Here is a 17014-nt window from a genome sequence, read left to right as displayed (position 1 = left end):
GTTCTATTATCATAGAGAAGTCCCTCCTCACTATTCCTTTCATGTGCTGGTGGTGCCAGACACATATAACAAAGTCATTTATTGGGAAAGGGCAGGCAGCTGAGGAGGGCTAGGGATCTGCATAATGTAATTTAACTGTGAGATCATCTTTTCATTCTTGTGTTCAATTTGATCCTTTATAAGGAGGCTTTATTACTGCAATCAAGGACAGACAGATGAGAAACTTGAATTGGATGCATTCATATGTATAATATTTGCCAACTTAGATTTCCCTTCCCATTCTTTTCAATAAGATGTTAAAATGAAGCTTTAGATTTCATAGTTTGAAGTAATCAGTCCTTTTAAAAAATTGTTTTAGCACATGATTGCAGAATTGTAGAATTAGACTCATAGTAATCATGAGAAGTGGCCAGCTAGGTGGTGCAGTGGACAGAGTGGGTTTTTTTTATTTTTATTTAAGGCAATGGGGTTAAGTGACTTGCCTAAGGTCACACACAGCTAGGCAGTTATTAAGCATCTGAGTCTGGATTTGAACTCAGGTCCTCCTGACTCCAGGGTGAGTGTTCTATCCATTGTGCCACCTGGCTGCCCCTTAGTGGATGGTCCGTATCTGGCCTCAAGCACTTACTAGGTATGTGACTCCAGGCAAGTCCTTTATTCTTATTTGCCTCAGTCTTCTCATCTATAAAATGAATTGGAGAAGGAAATGGCAAACCACTTCAGTATCTTTTCCACAAAAATCTCAAATGAGGTCATGATTGGACATGATTGAAAGATGGCTGAACAACAAAAAAATCATGAGAAGCAGTCTGGTATAGTATAGATAAAGAACCAAGCTGACCTCATATCAAGTCTTGCCTTTCACATACACAAACACATACAAAACCAAAAAAAAAAAAAAAAAAAACCCAAAACCAACAACAACAAACCAAAACCCAGAAAAAAATTGCAGGGTAGTCACTTAACCTCTAGGTTTTTGAATCATTTTGTTTAGGATTCCAAATTCCCAAAACAGGTGCAGATTTGTGTTAGCTGGGAGAGTTTCTACCTGGAAGCTACCCTGCCCAATTCTTATTAGCCACTCTGTTTGTTTCCCTTCCTCCAGGGAAGCTTTGGGCAAACTTATTCCACTGGGACTTCACCCTAAATTGTCTCTATTTATATACTCCATCTCTCTTCACTCACCCCTAGCCCCAACTTTAAGTCAGAAAAATCACATTAGATCATCTAGGTTTTTGTTATATTTTCATTTGCTTTATTAAATATTTATCAATTACATTATGATTTCGTTAGGCCCATATTTGGGAATTTTACTGTGTTTGGGGTGGTTGTTATATAGTCTAGACTGAAGCACTGAGATGATAGGTGACTTAAACAGAATTATACCACCATTATGTGTCAGAGATTGGCCTTGAACCCAGATCTTCCTGGCTTTAGGATCAGATCCAATGACTGCCTCATACTTCCTCTCTTCCTACCTATCTCCTTCTAAGTCTTCTTTTCTGAGTCTTTATTCATTTTATGCCTTTTAACTATGAGTATCCCTTGTAGGCTTTACTATTTCAAACTAAAATATAATTGTATTTAGACTACCATTACTTTTCAGAATAAAGATAAGAACAACTACTTTCCTTATGTCTCTTACTAACTCTTTTCTTTCCATTTTTGCATGGTTTGACACCTGACACATTTTAGGTTTCCATTTAAATGAAGCCAAAATGTTTGACTTTAACATAAAAAATTTTTCTGACAGTTTTAGAGAGTGTGTGGACTCCTTTTTTCCTCATCTCTACTATTGATTTGGTTGTTTATGTGGTAGGGTAGCCTATGTTTTGTAACAGAAACCCAAATGCATAGCGAAAGCTTAATAAATGCTTGTTGATTGAATAGATGGAATTTTCTGTAGAAATGTATTTCTTAACTTTCAGAATTTAATATTATTTTGATAAAACTTATCTTTTGAATCATCCTTTTGACTTTGTTGCCCCCAACTTTCAAAATAATACCATTCTTAGGGTTTGTGTAACTCTTAGATATTTGCTTTCTACTTTTGGAACTTTCTAGTGTTTAATGAAATGGAGTCAGAATTTTATACTTTCTTGATAATTGCTGCTTATTTTAATTTTGCATACACTCTGGTTTATTGTAAAGAATCAGGGTCAGAAGATGTGAGTTTTGAAGCCTTATTTTTATCACCTACCCACCCTGTGATTTTTGGGGGTATGACATTCAATCACTTGAGGCCTTGGTTTATCCATCATTAATTTGAGGAGGTTGGACTGAATGATCTTTTAAGATTCCATTTAATTCCCAGTTTCTGTTGTTCTAGAATTCTATAGTTTTTGATCTAGCAATTTCACTATTACCTTGATCAATGTTCTGAAAAGATCGTGAAAATGGGTAAAAATCCCACATGTACAAAAATATTCATAACAGCTTTGTTTTTTTGATGTGGCAAGGAATTGGAAATCGAGTGAATGTCCATCAATTGGAAAATGACTGAACAAATTGTGGTATATGTATGTGATGGAACACTATTGTTCTGTATGAAATCATGACGGAGGGGACTTCAGAAAAACCTGGAAAGACATTTATCAATTGTTGTCAAGTGAGATGAGCAGAATCAGGAGAACATTGTATGCTAACAACATTAAGTGATGATTAACTAGGATGGACTTCTACATTTCAGTAGTACAATAATCAAAGATAATTCCAAAAGACTTGTGATGGAAAATACCATCTATATCCAGATAAGGAACTGTGGAGTTTAAATGAAGATCAGTTTACCATCTTCAATTATTAAAAGTTGTCTTATGTATAAATTACATCATTTTTTCTGCTTTTTCCCCTTCCATTTGGATTTGATTCTTTTCTCTCACAACACGAATAGTATGGATCTGTATTTAGCATGGTTATACATGTATAGCCTATATTAGATTGTTTTCTATCAGGAATAAGGGAATAGGGAAAGGAGGGAGGGAGAAAAATGTAAAACTCAAAACCTTGAAAAAAATTGGTGAAAACTATCATTGCATGTAGTTGGAAAAAACAAATAAAATACTTAAATTTTAAAAAATCCTTAGTTTTGAATTGCATAAAATGATTTAATATCTTCATCAATTAAGAAATAGTTTCTCCATTAACTTCTAAAAAAAGTTGAACCCATTATAGATTGGATATTTGGTGGTCTTCAAGGGCACTAATTTTTCAGTGTATACAAAGAACTGATTGACTAAGACTATCGTTAGTCTATAGACACAGCCAGTCTCACTTGGGAGATTTTCTTCCTTTCTTTAATAGCTTGAAGAAGATGTTTTGAAGTTTGCTACTATTTTGATTGACTGGGTTTGTATTGGTCCTTTGGAATGAGGGAAATAATGACATTGAAAATGCTCATTACATGCTTTTGTTATGTGATTTTAAAAAAGCCTTTCTCAGAGTTAGATTCATATCATGAATAGAAATATTTAAATAGATTCCCATTGTCCTAACATCTATAGATCTTTCATGGCAGAATGCAAGCCTCTGGTGCATTTGAGTTGCTGATATGCTGTTAGAGAATAGATATAGTAGTTTGGGGTGGGGATTACAGAAGAACAAACAGCAAATAAGAACTGAACTTTCCTCTGTTTCAATAGGCTATGTTAGTTGTCCCGTTTAAGGTCACAATGGCTATACTATGACAGATTAATTCCATGGTTTTCTTAATCTACCACATATATCTTCTAATAAACATTAAAAATGTAAGTTCATTTTCTTTTTTTTTTTTTGTTGAAAGATTTATTTTGGGGAGGTGATTCCCAGTGGAGAAATTCTCTATTAGGGCAGATATTCACCAGCCTTCTGACATATGATTTTAGAGAATTCCCTGTCTTAATGAAGGGTTAAGTGATTTTCTTAAGGTCACATAGCCAATATGAGTGAGAGATGGGATTTGAACTAAATCTGGCCTTCTATTCATTATACTAGACTGCATCTTGAATGTTCTCCTTATCTTTAATTGACTTCTGATTCTTAAGTATCTGATTCTGATACTTGAGAAGGATTTTTGATTTCACTTATGCTGTGGTCCCTATACCACAAGAGCTTGCAATCTCTTTATTCTTTATTTGTTAATCTGGTCTCTATGAATAGCTGGAGTCCAGTCATTCATCTTCTGTTGACCAACCTGCTGATGACTTGTATCTGAGTCCTTAATATAAAAATTATTAGCCTTTAATATCATTTAACAGTTAAACCAAACTATATTGGTTAATGGAAGATACTGAGAACTAGTATTATAAAAATAGAAGTAGGAGCTTCTAGGTGCTATAGTGAATAGAACATTGACCCTAGAAGCAGGAGGACATGAGTTTAAACCTCTGTGACCCTTGGAAAAAAAAAAAAATTGTTTTACATTGTCTTGCTCCATGTATTACTCAAGAATGTTTATCATAAACATTTAAGATTAAATATATAGCATTTAACATCATTTAAGAGGCCAAACAATTTAAAGGTTTCTCTCTCTCTAGGTTCGAAAGCATGTGAATGATCTCTATGAAGACCTAAGGGATGGGCACAACTTGATCTCTCTCTTAGAAGTTCTTTCAGGTGATACCTTGGTGAGTTTTAAATCTCATTTTTGTTCTGAGAATATGTTATCCCATTTATATCTGATCAATATGATTTATTACAAACAATTCAGCTTCATCTCCCAAAATGTGACTACTATTACCAAAGAAACAAGTTGTTTTGCATAAATGTGCTTGGATTTATAATTTGAATATCTGAATATTAGGAATTCAGAAAAGTTTTGTTATATATCTATTATGTAATCAAAAATTCTACAATTTTAAGGGTAACATTTTTGGGTTTTTTTCTGCTATTCTTTTTCCTTTTGGATTTTGCTTAGCAAAAGTTGGATGCATAATATAACTTCATATTAAAAGACTCACAAATAACAAAGAAATAAATATTCTTATCTAAAAATGGTCTAACCCACTCCTTAGGTGTCATTTCTTTTTTTTTTTTTTAACATTATTTCCCTTTCTTGGTTACCTGTTCTCTTCATTATGTTCTTTTCATGCTCTTTTCATTTCTGGTCTGTCTTGTGTCTTTGCTGTCCTATCTTCTGTCTGTTATATTCATTAGCCAAGAGAGCGAGATTTTTTGAAGACCTTACGGTTGGTGAGTTCAACAGAAGCATGTGAATATGAACAGCATGAGGATGTGGAGGATGAGGATAAGGGGGTAGGTGTCGACCCCCATAACTCTACTAACTTAGTATTTCAAGTGTGGTGACTGCTACTAGATAAGTAACCCCTAGATTTGAAAGCATTAATGGATAGGTAGGAAGGACCAAAAACACATTACACAAAATGGATATTCATGTACTGAAGAATTTGGTATTCAGAGAAGTCTTTTCTCTTTTAATAAATACATTGTCAAATTGTTAAATGATTAAAGTTTAAACATCTAATGATTTATACTTGTTATGTACTGCATAGTAAACTATATAAATTGGATAAACCACATATGATAGCAATATGCTCAAAGTAAAGAATTTTTTATAAAATATTAAAATCTAGCAATAGGAATGCTAAAATGTCAACAAAATGCATTTTGCTTCTGGGATTGAAATTTCAGTAATGGCAATTATATCTATGTGCAAATCTTTATTTTTCATCCAATTACACAGAAAGTAAATTTTCTCTTCTGTGATCTGCTATTTGTTATACTGTGACACCTTTAGCTTCAGCAAACTTTTCATGTTTGAGAATGTCAGTTTTTCTTTTTTTTTCCTTTGGAGGCTTCACATAATGAATTTCAACTCTGTTCTTCATTTTTATTGTTGTTATTATGCTTTATTCCAATTGCGCATTTCGCCATATCTTCCTCCTGGCAACATAATCATATTTCTTAAAGAAAATTGAAAAATCAAAAAAAAAAATCCATTTCTGTTTGTCAGATTCCCAATGATGGAGAACAGTAATCATGTCTATCTCCAAGTAATGCAAATAATCACAGTGTCCCTTCAGCTTTTTGAATTCATGAAAAATCCAAAAAATAAGAAAGAAGCATATTATGCAGGTTAGAGGTCATCAACTTAACTGCTTTTCCTCTTTTGCTCTTTTATGGCTGTTAACTTTTTTGTCTCATTCTTTCACTTGATGATTTTATACTAACTGCATGCTGTTTTCCATTAACTTGCCATTTGTAATTAAAAAGAAGCCAAAACTCTTATTTTTTTTAATTTTGGTATTTTTAAGAGGGTAAGGGATATAATGTTTAATTATCTTGATGCATCCTTTTATTATCAAATGAATCTGTGACAGATTCTATCAACTTGAATATTCTGTGGTTTACTCAGATTTCCTTTTCAAATTATTCCAATTTATTCCTCTCATTTTTTTCATTGTACAAGGAAAATAATTTGAAAAGGATCAGTATGTATATTTGTATATAAATTAGTCAGCTTACTGAATCCTCAGCAGCAAATTTCACTTTGTTTTCAGTTCTTTTGTAACTATTATTGTCTGGATTCAGTAAGAGAAACATAGGTGTAGCTATTAGGGAGAAACTATGGCTTTTTTTTCACAACTTATATTTTTCCATTTTAGCCCCGGGAGAAAGGTCGGATGCGTTTTCACAGACTACAGAATGTACAAATTGCACTTGACTATTTGAAAAAGCGCCAGGTATGATATATTTAAAGGTCTGCAATATTACAATCACTGGATGCTAATGAATGAATATATAGACTTGTATTAAGAAAACAGTTTAAATATTTCTATATCAATATTTTAATGATTAAATTTATATTCTAGTTAGATAAGTATTTTTAAAATTTTTTAACACTTACTGAAAGAATATTGATAGGAAAGAATAAATAAATAAAAAATAGTTATTAAGCATTTCTGTGTGCTAAGGACAAAGGAAACAAATGAAAAAATATAGTAATCTTGTCCTCAAAATGTTTTCATACTAATAATGGGAAACCATACATATTAAGGTAGTGATGGAAGGGGAAGAGGATATTTTGGACTTAGAAGTCACAACATCGGGAATGGAACATTGGAGCAATGAGCTAGTTTGTCCCACCAGAAAGATTTAGAGGGATTATAGGTGCCTACAGCTTCTATATTTGGTTGAAAGACCTTAAAGGAAGGAAGGGATATCAATAGATATCTGTGTCTGTGTATTAAATTACTAAGGCTTTTTTTTATTTTATTTTATTTTATTTTTTATTTTAAAATTTATTTCACTTTTAATTTATGTAACAAAACAGGCATTTCCGTGACATAGTATAATAAAAAGATGAACACACATGCAAATCTATTATATATCAACATGTATTCCTTTTAAATATATAATAAAGGGGACAGATAATTGGTGCAGTGGCTAGCCCTGGGGTCAGGAGAACCTGAATTCAAGTTAGGCCTTAGACATTTAACACATACAAGCTGGGTGATTCTGAGAGAGTTGTTGTTTGAACTTCATTTTCAAAGAGGACCATGACATCAGGGATGTGGCATGTGATACCATGACATGCAAGTGAATTGGATTTAATTGAGGGGTTGGGGTGGGATAGAAAAAGGGTGTTATTTGCAGTCACCAGCCTCACCTTCTCTTCTGGAGCAATCTGGATTGAGTGGCCAGATATAGATCAGGATGATTGTTAGATGACCCTCGATACCCTGGGAGACCGTGACTGTTTTAAGCTAATGCCAGTCTAATTGATTGATTAATTGATAATTAATTGATTGATTAATTGATAATTAATTGATTGAGGCTGGTAAGAAATAAATGAACCAGAGAATGGTCAAAAAAAAATTCAATCTGGAAGGGAAAGACCCTCAGGGTTCTCACCAAAACAGAAACAGTATTTTCCTTCACTCTGGATCCAAACAATAACCAAGAGAGTCTGAACCTGGTATCTTGATGGTCAGTTAAAAAAAGCCAGTGTGGCTTGGGGTCAGTAACCTCTAAGATATCTTTCAGTTATCTTTGCCCAGAGCATCCACAGGTTAAGGGTGTGATATCAAATGGGAAAAGGAGAAAGGAAGGAAGAAAACAAAAAGAAGGTTGAAAAAAGAAAAAAGCTATGTTGCCTAACTGATCAACAAAAGGGCAACCCTTACTACTCACATAGGTTGTTATTTGTCCTTCATTTTCAAAGAGGATCATGACATTAGGGATATGATGCCATGACATATCAGTGAACTGGATCATAACTGGCCAGTGGACCCAGATGACTCCCTAGGAGAAGGTGAGACTGGCGACTTTGTAGTCAGGAAAGTCACTTAACCGTCACATCATGCAAATTTCTTTTTTGTCTTTTTTCTTCCTCCTGCTCCATTAGACAAGATTATATGTGTATATGTATGTGTGTGTGTGTAAAATCATTCTATGTATACTTCTGTTTATCAGTTCTTTTTTTTGAATCTTTTCTTAAACAAGTTTAACCAAATAATAAAAAAAGATATTTGCAAGACAGCATGGCACAGAAGATAAAGAGCTAGTCTCAGAATCAGGAAAACAGGTTCAAGACTTCATCTCCTGCCCTTTGACACAACTAGTAAACAAGCATTTATGTTCTTAGTTTCTATCAGGTACTGTGTTAAGCACTAGGGAAACAAAGAAAGCCAAAAACCAGTTTCTTCCCTTAAAGAGCTCACTTTCTAATAAGGGAGATAATATGTAAATAACTAGATACATGAGATAGATATGAAATAGGTGAATCTAATTGTATGGGGATGCTTTGGCAGTTGTAGAAGGAATACTAGGAAAAGGGCATCCAGGTGTTTCAGTGGATAAAATGTTGATTCTGGAGTCAGATAGACTCATCTTTGTGAGTTCAAATTCAGCCTCACTTCACAATGTTTGCCTTGGTTTTCTCATCTGTAAAATGATCTGGAGAAGGAAATGGCAAGCCACTTTAGTATCTTTGCCAAGAAAACTTCAAATGGGGTCATTAAGTGTCAGACACAACTGCAATGTCTGAACAATAACACTAGGAAAGGTCTGTTTTAGTGGGTGGGATTTGAGCTGAGTCTTGGAGGAAGCCAGGGAATAAAAATGATAGACATGAGATAATAGAATATTCCTGTCATGGGAGATATCTTCTATAAAGGTAGAGAGATGGGAAATGGATTGTTTTCAAGGAAGTATAATTAGACTAGTATAGCTATTATCACAGAGTTTGTGAAGTAGAAAATGAAGTTTGGAAAGTTAAGAAGATGCCAAACTTTAAATGTCAAATGATCTTGGAGGTAATAGCCAGAACTCATTGTTGACATGGTTAGTTCTAGGCTTTAGAAAAATTACCTTGATAGCTGAGTGGAGAATGGCTTGGAGTAGGAAAGATTTGGTGTAGGGAGACTCATCCAGGTGAAATATGATGAGGGTCTGAAGTAGGGTTGCATCAGTCTGAGTGGAAAGAAGGGGATATATAGAAGAGCTCTACAAGTGACAAGATTTGACAAAGGATTGAATATGTGGGGTGAAGGTTAGTAAAGAATAGAAGACACTGAGGTTGTAAAACACGGTGACTAAGAGGATAGTGATAGCCTCAACACTGACAGGAAAGTTATAAAAAGGTGAAGTTTTTTGTTTTAGAGGGGGAAGAAAAGGTTATTGAATTCTGTTTTGAATATTTTTTTTTTACTTTCTTTTGCTCCACTTTTCCTCCAATGTCTGTGCTATGTTGGTCAAGTTCTGTTATTTCCACCTTTGGAATATCTTTCACATTTGTCTCCTCAACTTTGACACTGAAACTACTGTATGTCTGAATTATTTGTTGGTTGATCTCTCTAACACAAATCTCTACCTACCCCAATCCATCTTACTCAGCTATCAAACAGATCTTTCTAAAATATAGGTCTGACCATATTAATTCCTTCAACTTAATTCAATAAATTCCAGGGATTTCTTTTTTTTTTTTGCCTCCAGGATCCAAAATATCTTCCATTAGATATTCAAAGCCCTTCATAATCTTTCCATACCTTTCTAGTTTTTTTACACCCTATCTCCAACCCCCCACATACCCAGTGATTGGGTGACACTTGTTTCCTTGTTGTTTCTTGGATACATCACTCCATCCTTGAGCATTTTCATTGACTGTTTTCCTTGTCCGGAATTCCTTTCCCTCATCATTTCTACCTCCTAGCTTCTTGTACCTTGTATAGGAAGTCTCTCCTGATCCTGTATAATACTAATAATTTACTTTTCTTAATCTTTGCCCATTTATCTTATGTTGAGTTTGCTTATACATATGAGTGTCTGGGAAACATCTTTATAGAGCTAATAACCAAGTCCATAGATGTTAAAGAGATCACCAAGAGTGATTTTATAGACTGAAAAGAAAAGGGAGCCCAAGTCGGAGTCCAAGAAACAGTCATGATTAGGACATGTGACATGAATGAGGAGTGGTTGAATTACTAGGAGGAGAATCAGGACATAGCAGTATCTTGAAAACCTGGAAAGCAAAGAATAGCTAGAAGGAGTTGATCAACAGGGTCAAAGTTACAGACCTGTAACTTTAATTGAGAAGAGATTATTATATCTGGCCATGAAGGAACCATTTATACCCTTGGAGAGGTCAGTTTTCATTAATGATGAACTTGGAAGTTAATTGCAGAGAATTTAGAACAGTGAGGGTTTAAGAAGTGAAGGTACCAATTGTGAACTGATTTTTTTTTCTTTTTTCTTTTGGCAAGGCAATGGGGTTAAATGACTTGCCCAAGGTCACACAGCTAGGTAATTATTAAGTGTCTGAGGTCAGATCTGTACTCAGGTCCTCCTGACTCCAGGGCCAGTGCTTTATTTACTGCACCACCTAGCTGTTCCTTGTGAACTGATTTTTCAAGGAATTTAACTGCAAAGTAAGGAGAGATATACTTAAGATATATACATATATTATATATAAATAAAGATATTCATATATGAGATAAGGAATGTAAGTGAGATGGTGGGGGAAAAACTCAGAAAGAGATGAGATCAAAGATATATGTAGGGGGATTTGCTTTGGGGAAGAGAAAGACTATTATTTCCTCTGTGGCTAGAATTAGAGTGAGAATAGTGAAGGGAGATGCCTCGAGATCTGAGGGAGGTGAGAGGAAGAAGGGAAAAGAGAGTGTCTATGAATGGTTTCAACTTTTTAGGGTTAGTTCTAGGGAAAGGTGTCTGACTGAGATGGTAAAGGAAAAGATGAAGATAGATGAGAAGGTTGTGGTATGTGGACTGGTTGTGAATGTTCAGTTGAGATTAGATTACATAAATGTGAAGTGGGTCCAGTTTGATTTCATCTACCTCTGTTCAGTGAGGAGAAGCAAAGAAGGTAGATGGAATAATCCAATTTGGGGTCATAGCAAGGATTGATGGGCCTAAGGTAGGCAAAGGAGAAAGAGGAAAAGAAATTGAGGGTAGATAGGAATATTGAGTTGAGTTGGATCGCCAAAAGGTTAAAATAGGAATAGCTAAAACAGGAATCATGGTTTGGGAAACAACTGAGAGGAAGAGGGAATGGAGGACATGATGAAATTTAAACAGGATTAAGGGGCATAAGGCATAGAGAAATAGGAAATGATAGCTAAGTGACATACTAGACAGAATGCCAAGCCTAGAGTCATGAAAAATTCAAATTCTGCCTCAAACACTTAGTAGTTATGTGACCCTGGGCAAGTCACTTAACCTCTGTTTGCCTCAGGTTTCTCATCTACTAAATGGAGGGTAATAATAGCATCTGCCTTCAAAAGTTGTTGTGAGGATCCAATAAGATAATAATTGTGAAGTACTGTCGGGGGTCGGCCCTGACTGCCTGAGTGGATAGGACTTCCCCGAGAGTGAGGTCAGGCCAATCTAAAGAAGACACGGTTCCTTAAGGGGAGCAGTGGCTTCACCTGGTTGGCCTGTGTCGCTTGCTCCAATCGGGTGGTAGGTTCTGCCCTCGGGGCGGATCGGGGTGGCAGCCCAGAACGAACTCCCTATATTAGCCATCACCCTGAGCTATTCGGGGGATCCCTCTGCACCTAATAAAACATATGCCTCCTGAAGAAGTGTCTGCCTGAGTCCCTCCTCGCTGATCCCCGGGGGAGGGAAATACCAGGGACGCCTGAAGCAGTGCCCACTGAGGAGCTCACTCGGGAGTCCGGGGAAGAAGACCCCGGACAAAGTACTTACTTAGCACAGTTCCAGACTTATAAGTGGGAAGGGAAAAAGTAGATACAATAGAATTCAAAGTGAAGAAAATGTCCTTCTTGAATTGATGGTAGATCAAAAGTATCTATGATTCTTCTGTGGGACAACTAATTGAGAAAGGGTAAGAAGAAATGGGAAATAAAATGGAAATAAAATGAGAGCATATTAAAAACATAACAAAAATATCTTTCTTATTGTCTTTATTTAAAATAATTTAGGTGCTTTTATTTAAATTATTATTAAATGTGAAAAGGTTCATTTATTTAAAATGAAATGGTTATTTATACTTGGTTATTCTTCACTTGAAGAATTGTTCTTAATATTAAAGGGAAAAAATCTAGCTATAGTATTAGCACATTATACATACAATTCTTTCTAGGTATAATTTCCTTATTTATAAAATGTCTTTGACTCTCTAATTTTGCTAACTGCACAAAGAAGACTGATAAGAGGAAGAACTCAAATCAGTGGATTGTTCTGATTGTTAATCATTAACTTAGGTTCCAAGATAATTAAATAGAATAATGGTTTTGATTTAAGTGTTTATTTAAAGCATCGTGTTTTCTTTGGATATATTGAAACTGCTTTTATGTTGATAGAAGAGCAGTGCCTGGAATTGTGTTGGGAATCATTTTATCTTAACTTTATTTTATGTCTTCTTTCATCACTTAGGTGAAACTAGTGAATATTAGGAATGATGACATAACAGATGGAAATCCCAAATTGACTTTGGGATTAATATGGACAATAATTTTGCACTTTCAGGTGAGTCTTTTTATTTTTCTTGAATCCCATTTTTCCATTGTCTACTCTCTGGTCTGTCACTATCATTTTTCATTTGTCTGAAAGGAGTGATTTAGATACATTAGTACCTTTTGGGGGGGAAAAAGTTAAATGCAGGGATTATATTCATTAAACAGTGTATCGCTATGTTTTGTTATTTTATTCCTTCAAGGAAAGGAAATCAGTCATTTTGGTCACTAGTAGCATCAGTTATTAGTTTGACATTTCTTTTCCATTTGTATATGAGTACAAATGAAGCTTTTTTTTTAATACAAAGCTTATTGTCTTTGTTTCAGCATATAAATAAAAGGATTCTGTTTTATTGTATAGAACAAACTTCATCTGTTAGACTTTTTCATTTGTCTTAGGCTGCACAAAGGTTTTGTGAATCCTTACTTATAGCTAGTTTCCAAATTGATTTTTGATAAGTGCTCCTTAGCACTTAATAATACCATACAAACCATTTTCTAATTTGGCTAACACTAGATGGCACAATAATTATAATGTTGCAATCTGCCCTGAGTTAGGAACAATTCACTTCATGTTTGTGGAGAGCTATGTTTTCTGAGAATAACTACAAAGGATGTTACTTACAATACCGTGCTAATTTAGGATAAATATTTAGATTGATAATTGTCTCCTTATAGTTTGACATATATGCTGATTCCGTTTTGTGTATCGAATATTTGGTCATGTAATTTTGAAGTTTGGTTCAGTTTTCCAAAGTATTGTCTTACTGACTCAAAGAATATCATAGTTTGAGTTATTTATATGATGGATGTTAAAATTTCTAAACTTTTGTTTAAGAAGAAATAATAGAGAGATACTATTGATTTGAAAAAAGCATTTATCTTCTTTGGGCAACCTATAGGCTCTTTATCAAGTAGTAATAAAATAGCTTGACTTCTATAGAGGGTTTTAGGATTTTCAGAATGCCCTATACATATTATCTCATTTGATACTTTTAAGTTTGTGAAGTCAGAGTTGTAGCTGTCCTCATCTCCAGTGTACCTGTGAAGAAGCTGAAACTGATAGAACTTAAATCATTTGAATGGAACTTTGCAGTCTTCCACAATACATCTCCTACTCATACATCAAAAATTATGACTTGTAGTTCAGTTCCTGAGATAACTTTGATCAGTCTTCCAGTAGAATGTGAACTCCTAGAGGACATGGATCATTTTATTTTAGTTTTATATCCCTAGCACTGAGTACATTTCCTCAAGGCAGCAGACAATAAATGCACACTGACTGATCTACTGAGAGTGGATTTGGTTAAGTTGTGAAAGGGTGCTGTGTTCCTCATAGGTGTTTGTCAGTGTCATGAAAAGTGAAATGAATTCAAACAAGAGAAATCATCTCCTTTTATTAGTGAAGTTCTCTTCTCCTTTCTCCAAATGATTTTATATTAATTGTGTTGAATCTGAGGATATTTTAAAGCCTACCAGAAAAATCCATAGCTGAATGAAAGAAATTGGCATAACCATCCACACTGGTAGGTCAAAATGAATACAAAATAGATACTTCCCAGAATCCAGCCTACAGCTGGTGAAATGGACTATTGAGTTAATCCATTAATATGTCTCTTAGGTGGATGCAGCAGATGGGTCATGTTCTGTGCTCTGAATTGACTAGTAGGCAATTAAGCTGATTGTGATATATAATGCTTTCAGTGATGCTAAATTTCGCAATGCTTCTAAAACTCATTTTCTTGCCAATAGGGTGCTATGTTTCTTTGGCTTAAAACATATCATAGTCTTGGAAGTATTAAGAAGATAGACTGTGTGAGGAATATAGTGGTGTCATAATATTAGAGGCAGCCAGGAGGCTTACTGGATAGATCCTTGGGCTTGGATTCAGGGAGACATTAGTTTAATATCCAGTCTCAGATATTTAATAGCTTTATGAATTTTGGGCAAGTTACCACTTTGTCTACCACAATTTCCTCAACTACAAAATAGTAATAAAAAGAGAACATACCTCCCAAGGTTGTTGAAAAGATCAAATTAAATCATATTTGTAAATGGCCCAACACATAGTAAGTATTTATCTTTATTTCCTTTGTTCCTATTAAAAGACCAAGAAGAAGGGCTTCAATTTGTTGGATTGAGCGTTGATATAGAATGTGTGAGAATATTAGTGGAGGGAGCATCCACATAGTAAAGTAAAGCTTGGAAAGAAGAAAAGATTGGGAATAAAAGTCATCCTTGAAACTCTAATTTCTGTAGCCATTTCTTATCAGATGTAGAGTTTAAAATCTTTCTATTTTCTGTCTTACAGAAATAGCAATAGGCTGTACTTCTATAAGGCACCTCAAATCCTGAGTCCTCAGTGAAAAAGAAATATGTTTTCAAGAAGGAGGGAAGGGAAAGCCAAAGTTTGATTGACCCAATAATTGGCAAGACTGAGAGGATGATTCTTTTAAAGACATATCCAATTCAAATAATTTTTCTAAGATGTTGATTAACATGGAAATCTCTATGATACTATTAAGTATTATAGATTTAAGGGGCAGCTAGGTGGTGCAGTGGATAGACCACTAGTCCTGGAGTCAGGAGTACCTAAGTTCAAATCCAGCCTCAGACACTTAATAATTACCTAGCTTTGTGGCCTTGGGCAAGTCACTTAACCCCATTTGCCTTGCAAAAAACCTTAAAAAAAGTATTATAGATTTAGAACTAGAAGGAACTTCAGAAATCCATTAGTGCTTTGAGATTTACAAAAAAACTTAAATATTATCTGATTTTATTCTCACAACAACTGTAGGAGGTAGTATTATTATTATCTCCATTTTACAGGTGAGAAAATTGAGTCTGACAGGGGTTAAGTGACCTGTCCATGGTCACTCAACTAGTATCTAAGGCTTGGACTCAGTTTTTTTTTTGTTTTTTTTTTTTGTTTTTCAGATTTTTTGCAAGGCAGTGGGGTCAAGTGGCTTGCCCATGGCCACATGGCTAGGTAATTATTAAGTGTCTGAGGTTGGATTTGAACTCAGGTACTCCTTACTCCAGGGCTGGTACTCTATCCACTGTGCCACCTAACTGCCCCTTGGGCTCAGTTTTTTGAAAGTTAGGTGTGTTGGATAGATTGCTGACCCTGGAGTCAGGAAGACCATCTTCCCAAGTTCAAGTCTTACCTTAGATATTTAGCTGTGTGATGCTGAGCAAATCACTTAATCCTGTCTACTTCAGCTCCTCATCTGTAAAATGAGCTTCTTTTTTCTTCCATAAGAGATCCCAATATGATGAGAAAACTCTGTTTATGCTTGTGTATATTTTACATATATGTGTATATTTTTACAATGCAAGGTGTGTATATATACACATGTGGTTATGTATATATATATGTATGTATATATACATATATTTAATATATAGTATCTGCATGAATCCATATGTGGATACATATGGAAAAGAGTTGTAGAGGATGAGAAGTGGCTGATGAGTTGCTTTCCGAGATAGTGGAGTAAGTACTGACATTGTTAGGATCATATATCATTGAAGTGGCAAAGAATTTTTACATTTGTTTTCATGGGAATTCCTTTAATTTCAGTGAACCACATGTATTAGGAATTTAGTGTAAAGAAAGGCAGGCTATCTGGTTGGTTTATCCATGGAAGGTCAATCACGGAAGAACCAAAAAGACCTTGATGTGAATTTGAATTGTCTATATAGAAGGGAGTTAATGACATGGACTTGATAAACATCAAATCTCCAACATATTTTAGTGTTTGTAATTACAAAGTATTAAGAATATTCTCTGCCATCCCCCATATTAGCCAATATTAAAAAGAATTCATTCTTGATAATAATTGAAATTAAAGTTTTCAAAATGTTTTACATATATTTAAGCCTCATAACCTTCTCATAGGTGATACAGTGGATAGAGTACTGAGCCTGAATTGAGTACAAATCCAGTTTCAGACGTATGCCCCTGGCCAAGTCATTTAATCTCCGCTTCATTTTTCTCATCTGTGAAATAGGGATAATAATAATAATAATAGTACCTACTTCACAAGATTGTAGTAAGGATCTAAAATAAGATAATATTGGCA

The 17014-nt window shown here is 34.7% G+C and overlaps 1 protein-coding gene across 22 annotated transcripts in view; it reads left to right on the top strand.

Annotated features, from left to right (window-relative positions):
- Nucleotides 1-17014, top strand: part of DST (dystonin) — a 592091-nt gene that overhangs the window by 304430 nt on the left and 270647 nt on the right. For 11 of the 22 annotated variants that reach the window (XM_074237259.1, XM_074237251.1, XM_074237258.1 and 8 more), the window contains 3 exons: nucleotides 4512-4601; nucleotides 6600-6677; nucleotides 12850-12942. In XM_074237259.1, coding sequence (XP_074093360.1) covers nucleotides 4512-4601; nucleotides 6600-6677; nucleotides 12850-12942 — 261 coding nt within the window. Of the gene's footprint in view, nucleotides 1-4511; nucleotides 4602-5130; nucleotides 5230-6599; nucleotides 6678-12849; nucleotides 12943-17014 lie in introns of all 22 variants that reach the window. The other 11 variants (XM_074237265.1, XM_074237245.1, XM_074237252.1 and 8 more) reach the window with 2 other exon arrangements.

The sequence above is a fragment of the Macrotis lagotis genome, chromosome 5 (assembly GCF_037893015.1).
Source record: "Macrotis lagotis isolate mMagLag1 chromosome 5, bilby.v1.9.chrom.fasta, whole genome shotgun sequence".
Taxonomy (NCBI): Eukaryota; Metazoa; Chordata; class Mammalia; order Peramelemorphia; family Peramelidae; genus Macrotis; species Macrotis lagotis.
Note: the sequence above shows the minus strand (reverse complement) of the source record. Positions and strands in the feature narration are given on the sequence as shown.